Genomic DNA, 12,566 nt, shown 5'->3' on the forward strand with positions numbered 1-12,566 from the left:
GGCACATCTTTGTTAAAGAACAGGACTTTATGTCTTACAATAGTAATCAACTGGTAAAATAAAATTTATTTCCAAGTTTGTATTAAACACTCATATCAAAACAACCATGAAGGTTTTTTTTAATATTGCACCACCAAGATGAAATTTGTATCCATTACCTAGTGAATTATATTGCATATGGGCAACCAGGTTTATCCATGTTATCGAAAAAAATTACAATACGAAAGCAAGATAATTCAATGTACTCCAACTAGAGCAAGCTTGGGAATACAGAGTAACATACTTGATCAATTTGTATATTTGCATAAGCTGCCTCTTTACAGCTCTGGCGGATTTCTCATTGAAGTTTTGTTTCACAGTCTATTGGCAGATACTAGTGCAATGCTAGAAAGAGGTCTGCAGGATCATCTGAAGAAAGCAGTTTCAACAGCAAGATCTACAAAGCATAGGAAAGTTACACAACAGACAACTATTCTGGGTTCAAATAGCTTGTCAGTCCCCCTTTCTCCCTCCCCCACACTGTATCAAAAACAACAACAACAAAAACCCCAAAAACCATTCAACTGTATTCCATCAGAAAATTTTTGGTCATCAAAACTGATTTATCATACCAATAAAGTTTACTTTATTTAAAACTATGCATACAGTACACTCCTGCCAGAAACCTACTTTAACTTCCAGATACCAAGATAAAGTAAAAACCATGGTTGCCTTAATGCACAAGAGGGCCAAAAAAGTACATAAAAATTAAAAGCTATTTACACCTTGACACCTTGCATTTGTGGTCAACATTACAAATGTGCAAATCAAGAACAGATACTATTTGCAAATATTTAGTTTAACATATGCAAGAGACCCTTTCAATGACCCCAAACAATTTCCAGATGAGGAATTACTGCAATAAAAAAAAAGCAAACCAAACCTGTGCATTTGTTATATTGTACAAGTGCAATATTTAGCAATTTCAAAATAAAAGGGTAACAAAAATGAGTAACACTGATTTATTCAGTACATCAGAACCAATTCTTACAAGGCTAAAAAAAAAAATCTTAAGTAGGATTTGCAGCTGGTGCCTCATATTGCTGTCTCAATCTCAGGAGTTTAAACCTAAAGCTTTATTTAAGAGAAGTCTTCCACTTTGAGATACAGTAATATAATCTTGCATTACAGGGACCGTGTGTGACACTTGAGGATACTTGTTCTGATGTTCAACAGAAAATTTGGACTATTAATGTCACAATTTAAATGGTAGAGTTCACTATAAAGGTGGCTTGGGAAAATCTAAACCTATACAGGAAAGATGGGGAGAGGCTGTTCAAGTAGGGCCTGTTGTGATATGACGAGGGGTAATGGTTTCAAAATAGAGGGAGGTAGATTTAGATTAGATATTAGGAAAAATTTTTTTACAATGAGAGTTGTAGAACACTGGAACAGGTTGCCCAGAGAGGTGGTGGATGCCCCATCCCTGGAAACATTCAAGGCCAGGTTGGATGAGACTCTGAGCAACCTGATCCAGTTGGAGATGTCCCTGCTCCTTGCAGGGGGGTTGGACTAGATGACCTTTGAAGGTCCCTTCCAACTCTAACCATTCTATGATTCTATGATTCTATATATGTAGTTTTAACCACAAAGTGAGTTCTATATAATATATGCTAAGTTAGCATACAATATAAACAGTTGTATCAAAGTATTAACATATATTTTTAAAATGTAAATTTTAGATTCTGGAATAGCAGTCAAGAGCCCTTAGGGCAGTGCTTTCAACTATATGCACATATTTATAAGGAACAGGATTCTCAGCCTGCAGTAGCAACAGGGATCTGCTGTGCTGCTACCGCTCTAAGGTATGAGCTAAAGAATCTGCACAGATCAGGAACTTGCTGACAGTTCTCCTTCACAGAGTAACATTCTGTTTCAGCCCATGGAGTGCCAAATCTTCTCAACATTAAGTCTCTCACCACTGTTGTGGCCTCAATTGTTCTACTTACAGTCCACAGAATTTCACTCTTAGTGCATTACAGAGCATGTACATGCATTTCCAACTCGTTGAATTTGCATGCATTTAATAAAATTTATTTGTTATTAGTAGTATTGTTGCAGATATTAGGAGTTGAAAATGAATTGTAGAATATAGGAGTGTTAAGAATCAACAGTAATTACAAATTATAACCTTAAATTAAGGAAACTGTCATCGACACCAATTTGCTGCTAGAAATCCCCTACCCTTTCCATCTCGATCTGGGTATCGAGGATCTTAATCAATAGAGATAAGTGAGATTAATGAGATAATTTTATTAATCATAGAACTGTAGTCACATAGGTTAAATCTTATATGAAATTCATTTGTTCCTAGAGGGAGTGGGACCTTAGAGATATTATAATACCCATTTGTTAGAAGTTAGCCTAGCATATCATTAATACAATGGTAAGTCCCAAACACCCCAAACATCACCTGCAGAAATATGCCCTGAGCCATCACTTTGGAGCCAGGAAAATCAAGGAGCAACGCAACCTGTTCTCAAGACCATATATGGAGATTTCAAGGAGGAGTTTGACCAGCGAATTCGAGGAGGGGGCGTTCTGACGACCACCAAAAGACCCTCGACTCAAAAGACTGAGCATGCGCAAGTGGGTGGGGAAATGATGTAATGGTTTCTCAGAAAATTGATGTTTATGTATATTATTTCTTGGAATTTAATGAATATGTATAATTAATGTGTATTTAACCCATGCTGTTGATTGAATAGGTGCGCACGCTAGGTGGAGCGATCCCCCGTGCGCCCAGTGCTGCAATAAAGAAGTGCCTGCTTCTTAACTTCTCATTGCTGTTAAGGAGTTTTGTTCCGGATTTCGGTAACAGTATGTTATAATGCACTAAACTATTCTTTATCATTTACTGTCAAATAAGGGGGAGGAAATACAGCAGTTTAAACACATTACTGTTAGATGTTGACAATTCTGATCAACTGAGGCACAATTGTAGATGGTGACCAATAAGTCATACTTAGGTCATTGAACTAGTAAGTGTACATTTACTTACAGTGCATCAGATGTATGCATTACCAATGAAAAAACCAAGAAGATGTTATATGAAGTCTAATGTGCAATCAATGTAAACTGTTATGAACATTGTCTCAAGGGCATGTGACTTCCTGTACCTGTATTATATTGGACAGCAGACAATCAGAATTCACTCCAACTTCAAAATAATATACATAATTGCCCATAATCATTCCAATCCCTTTGCAAATTGCATTCTGTGAATAGTTTTTCCAGCACCTTAGTTAATTTAACTTGATTATAACCAGAAGCATCTGACTGATTTAGGCATGCTTATTGCTGTAAAAGAAATAAGCCCATCTTCAAAATTATTGTGCAAGTATTTTAATAAGATTTGCACACATCTCAAAGAATTCTATTGTATGACTCCCTGGTCTTGGAGTTAAGTCAGCTTTAGAAGAGTCAAGAGAAGAGGTTACTGATGGGGTAAGGGATGTATTTGCAGATTTTCCTTGTGCATCAGCATCTGAATCTTTTTGACAGGATCTACAGTTGCTCACAGAACCTGATCTCTGTGGAGTTGCAGTCCCAGATTTTGCTTCAGTAATTTCAAGTGGAAATTTAGTTATCAGTATCAAATCAGTCACAGGAAAAGCAAACATCTTCCCCTTCTCACACTTCTAATCTTGATTTTTAAATCTTGATTAATACATAAACAATTTTTGCAAACTGTATATAGTTGATACAAAATAAAAGCTTATACATATAGCAACATAGAATCAAATGTCCTTATGCAAATTATTCTTGTGCTTTGAACTGTGCTCAAGGACTATCTGATCTAGTTTAGACCAGCACTCACCATATTTTTCACAAACTAGTTTTAGCAGCTAATAGTTCAATTGATTTAGTTTACTTAAACTTAAACCAGAAACAGGATAGCATCATAAGGTTAAGTCAAATAACAGTTTGAACATTTTGTAGATAGTTTTTGCTAGTATCTATTTTATTATATATGTTTTATTTCTATTTGGTTATTTATACTTTTATATTTGTATTTTTATTCTAATTAATTGATGCATTAATTGCTAGCATCTACATTAATTTATCCTTCATTTTGGGGCTGCAGCAGTTTAAGTTTGCTTCTAAGATGGAAGTATTTCCTCCTCATACTGAAGGTAATGTTCTGCTGAAGTATCTTTATTCTTACTTTAAATACTCAACGTTAGTTTGACTCACACTTGGCACCAGAGAAAAAGTTATTTCCAGGAGAAATTAGTGAACACAGGAAAGATTGCATTTTCACATCAAAGCTACTTTAAACTACAGTTTGGTAAGAGGAATAGAGAACAATTAGCTGTGGTGGAAGGAAAGTCAGATCAGCTTCACTATTGAAAGAGAGATGCCAAATCCATGCCCTTGGGTTGTATTTCCTCAAGAGTTGAGTCCAGGACTGGAGCAGGCTGCCCTCCTCCAAATGCACGGCTCTAAGCAGTCATCTCCCCTCAAACAGGGATGGCATTTGTACTATACTGCAGTAGGTCAGTATAGGAAAGTGATTCATCCCCTGTATCAAATACTACTGGATCTAAGCAAGCACTTGTATTGTCAGAAGGGACAAAGCAAGAACTGTAGCGCCAAGTGAGATCAGGTTAAACTGTCACAAGACACAGCCTTAGCCATCCTATACCGTAATCCAGCCATATTCCAGTAAATCCTTTTTCCATGTCACATGTTTTCCTAGGCATGTCATGTACACCATTGGCTAGAGGTAATTCTGCTTTAGTCTACTATGCCCTTAAACTGGCATTATGACTAGTCTATATTAGCTCCTCCATTTTCAGGAGGGTATTCGACTTGGGAGTTTGTGCTGGATTTGGCTGGGATATAGTTAATTTTCTTCATAGTAGCTAGTATGGGGCTATGTTTTGGATTTGTGCTGGAAACAGTGTTGATAATACAGAGATGTTTTTGTTACTGCTGAACAGTTGCTTACAGAGTCAAGGCCTTATCTTCTTCTCACACTGCCCCACCAGCAAGTAGGCTGGAGCTACAGAAGAAGTTGGGAGGGGACTGTGGGGCCCTGCAAGGCAGCAACAAGGCTACGAGCGGGGCTGGATGTACACAGGAAGAACGGACCGCAATGATTCACGCGCTTGCTGACACAATGCCTCGTGCTAGGCACGGATAGGTACATGAGCGTAGGGGGTGGGTGCGTCCGTGTGCGTAGCGGGTGTACGGGCTTGCGTAGCGGGTGTACGGGCTTGCGTAGCGGGCGTACGGGTATATATTGCGATGTGACGCAGCAGTAAATTGAGAGCTGACTCCACGGCATCCATGTCTGTGTCTCTCTCCCCAGGATGGGATCCCGGTAGCAGGGGTCGGTTAGTTGTCGCGTGACAACAGGGGATACAGCTGGGAGAGCTGACTCCAACTGACCAAAGGGATATTCCATACCATATGATGTCATGCTCAGCAATAAAAAGCTGGGGGAAGAAGAAGGAAGGTGCAGACGTTCAGAGTGATAGCGTTTGTCTTCCCAAGTAACCATTAGACATGATGGAGCCCTGCTTTCATGGCTGAACACCTGCCTGCTGATGGGAAGTAGTGAATGAATTCCTTTATTTGCTTTGCTTGCGTGCATGGCTTTTGCTTTAGCTATTAAACTCTCTTTATCTCAACCCACGAGTTTTCTCACTTTTACTCTTCTGATTCTCTCCCCCATTCCACCGGGGGGGAGTGAGCGAGTGGCTGTGTGGTGCTCAGTTGCCGGCTGGGGTTAAACCATGACAGTGTTGCATGCTGTGCTACTGTCACTCTATAAAATAGATCTTTCTACAGGTTAGTCCAACTTATTTCAAGACTTAATTTACTGCAAGCATACAATTCCCATCTCAAATTTTGTCTACTACTAATATTGGTGGGTTGAACCTGGTTGGCAGCTAAGCCCCTAGCCAGCCTCTCATTCACTCCACCCTCCTCAACAGAGGAAGAGAATTGGAAGGACAAAAGCAAGAAAACTCATAGGTTGAGATAAACACAATTTAATAAGAGGAAGGAGAAAAAAAAAAAGAAAAAAAAGAAGCGATGCAAAAGCAACCACTCATCACCTCCTATAAGCCTACTAATGCCGAACCAGTCTCTGAGCAATGGCTACCTTCCCCAAACCCCCATCCCGTTAGTTTTTTTGCTAAGCATGACATCACATAGCATGGAATATCCCTTTGGTCAGTTTGGGTCAGCTGTTCAGGTTCTGTTCTCTCCTGACTTCTTGTTCACACCTGGCCTACTCATTGGGTACAGCACAGTGGGGAAGAGAAAAAGACTACTGTCGTGGTTTTGTTTAGTGAGGGGGGGGCCTAAGGTGGTAGCTTCTGTAGGAAACTGCTAGAAGTCGCTCCCCTTTGTTCAGTGGACTTGGCCAGGCCTAGGGCGGACCCACTGCTGGCCAAGGCCGAGCCGATTGGTAGCAGAATGTCCCGTGATAACGCCTCTGCGATAACGTATTTAAGAAGGGGAAAACAGAAAAAAAAAAGGGAGAAGAGAAGATGTGAAGAAGCTGAGTGGGGGCAGAGGCGCAGAGGGGGAGGAGCAGACCTCATGGGCCTTGCAGGCCTCACCCTCTGGCCTCTCGCCAGGCAGCCGACTGGGCCCGACTCAGTCCAGCCCGGCTGCAAGAAGTGGAAAGGAGATGAGAAGTGAATAAGATGTAAAAAAAGATACTGAGAGACATCTACCAGCCTGTTGTGAGGAACGGCTGCAGACGCCAAGGTCAGTTCAGAAGGAGGGGGAGGAGTAATGCGGCTCCTGGCCAAGATTCCCCTGCAGCCCGTGGTGACGACCATGGTGGAGCAGGTTGTCCCCCTGCAGCCCATGGAGGTCCACGGAGGAGCAGAGATCCACTTGGAGCCCGTGAAGGACCCCATACTGGGGGAGGTGGAAGCCTGAAGGCAGCTGTGGCCCGTGGAGGGCCTGCTGGGACAGCTGTTCTGAAGGGACTGAACTCCGTGGAAGAGATGACCCATGCCGGAGCAGTTCCATGAAGGACTGTGGCCCGTGGGAGGGACCCCACGATGGAGCAGGGGAGGAATGTGAGGAGTTCTTCCCCTGAGGAGGAAGGAGTGGCGAAAAGCGATGTGTGATGAACTGACCATAACTGCCATTCCCTCTTCCCCCCTGTGCCGCTCAGGGAGAGGGAAGGAGGTAGAGATAATTGAAATTAAGCTAAGGTCGGGAAAAGAGAGGGGTGGGGGGAAGTTGTTTTTGTTCTCTTTCTTATCATCCTACTTTGGTTTTAATAATAAATAAATAGTTTTCCCGAAGTCGAGTCTGTTTTGCCTGTAACGGTAACTTTAAGGATTTCTTCCAGTCCTTATCTCAAACCTCAAGCCTTTTTTCTTATATTATATTATCTCCCCCTATTCTCTCGGAGGACGGGGGGAGTGAGTGAGAGACTGCGTAGCTTGGTCCTGAGCAGGGCTAAACTATGACAGCAAGTCAGCTCACTGGCCCACCCCCATGTAAATATTGAGCGTGATAATTATGGCATGGAATACTTTCTTTGGCCAGTTCGGGTCAAGTGCTCAGGCTATATCCCTCCCAGCTACCTGCACATTAGTGAGACCTGGAAAGCCAGACAGTGATCTTGGTCTCATCAGCAACAACTAACAATACCACTGTGTTTATCAACAGTCTTCACATTCAAAATTCAAAACACATCGGCTACTGAGAGGAAAATTAATGCCATCCTTGCCAAAATCAGGACAGTATCCACCCCTTATTCCATACCATCTACATCATGCTTATACACACACACACACACACACACACACACACACACAGATATAATTCACTCAGTCAATGAGTCATACCTTCAAAATGTCTGTTGAGTTCATTTAGTCCACGACTTTGGGCTCCATCTGTCATAACAGTCTTTCAGGGCAAGAGATAGCATATAGTGTGGGGTTGCTGCATGCTTGCATCTGCAACTCGCAACTGGTATATCTAGCATGGCTGGTGTATCATGTCCATGGTCTGCGAGTTGAAGATGTTGATCTCAAGGAAGTTGTTGTGCGCCAGTTCTGGTTCCATCACTGCTGCACCTCAGTCGGTTTTATTGAAGTTCATTATTCACTGATCTGGGTGACTCTTACTATAATACCTTTGATATGACATACAAGAACTGTAGAAATGATGACATACAATATTATATAGTAACTAACATCATACAGTTCAAATTGTTGGCTATTTTCACCTAAAATCAAATTTCCTTGAGGTACACATCGGACTTCCCCGTCCTCCTGCATCACCCACCAAGTACACCCAGGTCCTTGAGCAAAAGCAATCCCACGGGTGGGTTTGCCTTTGCCCAGGGGAGTAATAACCCAGACTGTCTTCCCCAACATATTCCTCACATGCACCACAGGGACTTTATCACCTTCTACAGTATGTAAAAGGTCTGATTGGGCAGGGCCAGCTCGATTGGTGGATACTTGAGTGTTGACTAACCAGGTGGCTTCTGCTAAATGTGTATCCCAGTGTTTGAAGGTTCCACCACCCATTGTTCTCAGTGTAGTTTTCAGCAGTCCATTGTACCGTTCCATCTTTCAAGAGGCTGGTGCATGATAGGGGATGTGGTATACCCACTCAATGCCATGCTCTTTGGCCCAGGTGTCTATGAGGTTGTTAAGGAAATGAGTCACATTGCCTGACTCAATTCTTTCTGGAGTGGCATGTTGCCAGAGAACTTGCTTCTCAAGGCCCAGGATAGTGTTTTGGGCAGTGGCATGGGGTATGGGATATCTCTCCAGCCACCCAGTGGTTGCTTCCACCATTGTAAGTACATGGTGCTTGCCTTGGTGGGTTTGTGGGAGTATAATGTAATCAATTTGCCAGGCCTCTCCATATTTATATTTCAGCCATCGTCCTACATACCAGAGAGGCTGTCGTGGTTTTGTTAGTGAGGGGGGGGCCTAAGGTGGTAGCTTCTGTAGGAAACTGCTAGAAGTCGCTCCCCTTTGTTCAGTGGACTTGGCCAGGCCTAGGGCGGACTCACTGCTGGCCAAGGCCGAGCCGATTGGTAGCAGAATGTCCCGTGATAACGCCTCTGCGATAACGTATTTAAGAAGGGGAAAACAGAAAAAAAAAAAAAGAGAGAAGAGAAGATGTGAAGGAGTTGAGCGGGGGCAGAGGCGCAGAGGGGGAGGCGCAGGCCTCATGGGCCTTGCAGGCCTCACCCTCTGGCCTCTCGCCAGGCAGCCGACTGGGCCCGACTCGGTCCGGCCCGGCTGCAAGAAGTGGAAAGGAGATGAGAAGTGAATAAGATGTAAAAAAAGATACTGAGAGACATCTACCAGCCTGTTGTGAGGAACGGCTGCAGACGCCAAGGTCAGTTCAGAAGGAGGGGGAGGAGTAATGCGGCTCCTGGCCAAGATTCCCCTGCAGCCTGTGGTGACGACCATGGTGGAGCAGGTTGTCCCCCTGCAGCCCATGGAGGTCCACGGAGGAGCAGAGATCCACTTGGAGCCTGTGAAGGACCCCATACCGGGGGAGGTGGATGCCTGAAGGCAGCTGTGGCCCGTGGAGGGCCCGCTGGGACAGCTGTTCTAGAGGGACTGCACCCGTGGAAGAGATGACCCACGCCGGAGCAGTTCCACGAAGGACTGTGGCCCATGGGAGGGACCCCACGATGGAGCAGGGGAGGAATGTGAGGAGAGCTGTGCTTCAGTACCAGCTGCTTCTGAAGCAGCTTGAACTCCTTCATGTGCTGCCAATATCTCTTTTTCAGTTGGAGTATAGCAGGTCTACAGATCCTGACAATGTCCGTCTTGGCAAAGTTGCTTTTATCCCAAACTAAAACTTTCCTAAACTTGCTTTTTTTCCTAAAAACTGGATCTCTTGGCAGGCCCTTTGACCTTGCTTCATTTTATGGCAAAATCGGCTTTCAGAAGGATTTGGATTATTTTCTCCCCTTTCTTAAATACTTCTGCTGCTGTGGTCTGTTTTTGCAGCCAGGTTGTCCATCCCTCATAAGAGGTTTTTTGCATCGACAGTTCAATTTGTTTGAGACCATGATGGATTGAATAACATCTATTGCTGGCCCATATTTCTGATTACATATGGTCCAATTCCAAAAATTTTCGGGTTCAATACAATAATTGGTTCAGTGGTAGGTGTTGCAACATTTATTCTGAGTTCCCCCCAATATCTTGTGTTATCTTCGTCACACATGACCCTATGAAAATCCTGTACAGCAGTTAAATTTAGCCAACAATCTTGGTTTTGACTTTTACATAACATGGTAGGGCCATGTGGTCTGGTTCCATAACTGTTCAGGGGTTCAACGAGGCATTCAGTAGTCAATCTGCATCGTATTGTGATGTTGTCACCATGCATCACTGTAAAAGAGGGTATAACTTCATTTTTATCTGTTAGGGTAAAGAGGGTATCTGTGCCATGGTATGTGACTACTGCAATAAGCGTTGCTGGAAGCTTAGTTACAGCATTTCTTTTAAATCTGAATGTTAGGCTTAACTCATTTGCCTGTTTCTGTCACCAATTACAAACAGGCTTACTCAAAGTGAAGTTATGCCAACAATCTCCTGGTTCATTAACACAGAGCTTGATAATCTCAGCGTTGTTGGTACTTGGGTCTAAGGTGTTGCTGCCAACCTCCCATTGGCGGCAACACACAATGACGGGATCTTGTTTGGCACATTTCCATTCTGTAGTAAGATATTGAATTTTGGCTGTTACATTTGGATCTAAAAAGTTGCCAGAAATCGTAATCGAGGAAGCCTTTTCATATGTGGATCCATCTATTTTTCTGCATCCAATTTGTATCTTTTCTCCAATTGTTCCAGTTAGGACACGAATCCATTTCTTTTTGTCCTGTTTCCACTCAAGTGGGTGGTACACTTCAGTGTCATGCATTACTACGGTGGCTAAATTTGGGCGACCGTCATTGGGATAACATCCTATAAGGCTGTTATGCCAAATGAGAGCTTGGGACCATGGCCTATCTGTATTCTTTTGGTTACAGGTTAGTGGTAAGGTGCAAAAAAATATTATAAGTCCAGCCACAAATCCAATGAAATGATTGGTCATTTTCAGAATTTAGGCTTCCAAATTATCATCCATGTGCAGCTTATTCAGAATTCCTGTGAAAGAGAAAAGAAGAGAACATGCTCGGCTGAGGATGCAACTGGCAGGGTTAGTTAAAAGGAGGGTATTTATCCACCGGGTACTGATTCGGTGTATTTTTCCTGCTTCTGGGAAAAAATCCCACTGTTTCTGTTGCCTGTGTCTCCCAAAGGTGGGGCTGTGGGCGTGATGGGTGAGATTTCTTTTCCTTTGGGTGGGTATTGTTTCTGGTTAGACCATTTTGATACCACCTTGCTCAGCTTTTCAAGGGGTAAACCGTCCATTACATCCCTTGGAACTCCCTTTTTAATTCCCAAAAGCCACCATTGTTGATGGGTCATGGGCTGTCCTCCCCCCGCTGTTTTAAAACGAGGGCCAGATTGACTGACAGGGGAGGTGAGTCCCTAATTCCTATCTGATGGATTCCTTTTGGTCTATCCTCTGGGAGTTTTACTGGACCATATTTTCTTCCATAATTTATCAGCTCCTGTGCTACCTCTCCCCAGGCCCACACCTTTGCTTTATCACCTAACAGGGACTGAGCTGGGCTGAGATTGGGGGGCGGCATGTTCGTGGGGCTATTGGTTGCATTTCCACAGCCTCTTATAAAGCCCTCCAATCTTTCTAAGGGACCAAGTGCCTCAATGGTCTTTTGAAGTTGAATCCCCATAGATTTAAGCGACTCTGGAAGTCCCCTTATTAAGGGAGTCATGCTCTCAGGGTTAACTGGCAGCATCATTGGGGATTCACATCTAGGAGTTAACTTTCTTTCCTTCATCATTTGCAAACAAGCAGCTTTTTGGACGCTTTCCACCAACTGCTTGACCGTGCCGGTGATTGTCAGGGGATCCCCTCTCTCCAAAGGGTTCAACCCCCCAGCCCAATAAGCAGCCCACTGAGTTAAGGACCATGGGGCACAATTATCTCCTGTGGTCAAAAAGACTCCAGGACCCCAACATCCCTCAGCCTTCTTTTCACTTAACTGAATTTGATCTCCCCCCAGTTAGAGACACACGCCACACATACTCCGTCTCGGATTCTTTGGCAAGATGCCCATACTCCTGCTTCAGTTTGGCAAGCTCAGTGGCTCCTCTACTGCCACTACCGGACTTGCATCCAGAACAGCACAAATTATGGCTTTGCCTCTACCAGATTTTACCCTCACCTCCTTCTGCAAGGAAGTCACTCGATCTACTACGCTCTACAAATTTGTCCAATTATCCCGAGCCCAATCTTGCCCAGGTAGGGATGGTCGGGCACCATGCCATGCTGAAAGCTCATAGATCGAGTCTCGATTTCTCACTAACAAAGGGTACTGATCATCAACTTTTTTCTGCCATTCTTATTATGAAGGGACCAAATCCACTTCAGAGAGGCTAAACTTAGTTTCCACACACGCAGTTCCCCTGCGTCGCCCTTCTCTTCCC

At 43.5% G+C, this 12,566-nt stretch overlaps 1 protein-coding gene and 1 long non-coding RNA gene across 2 annotated transcripts in view; both read right to left on the bottom strand.

Annotated features, from left to right (window-relative positions):
• The window catches only part of LOC147596770 (uncharacterized), a 556,670-nt gene that overhangs the window by 398,916 nt on the left and 145,188 nt on the right, over positions 1 to 12,566 (bottom strand). The window lies entirely within an intron of this gene.
• Positions 3,369 to 12,566, bottom strand: part of LOC147596772 (5'-AMP-activated protein kinase catalytic subunit alpha-1-like) — a 56,699-nt gene continuing 47,501 nt past the window's right edge. The window contains 1 exon segment of the mRNA XM_086769546.1: positions 3,369 to 3,662. Within this exon segment, the coding sequence (XP_086625672.1) occupies positions 3,369 to 3,662 (294 nt within the window).

This window comes from Chlamydotis macqueenii, chromosome W (assembly GCF_036417535.1).
Source record: "Chlamydotis macqueenii isolate bChlMac1 chromosome W, bChlMac1.mat, whole genome shotgun sequence".
Lineage (NCBI taxonomy): Eukaryota > Metazoa > Chordata > Aves > Otidiformes > Otididae > Chlamydotis > Chlamydotis macqueenii.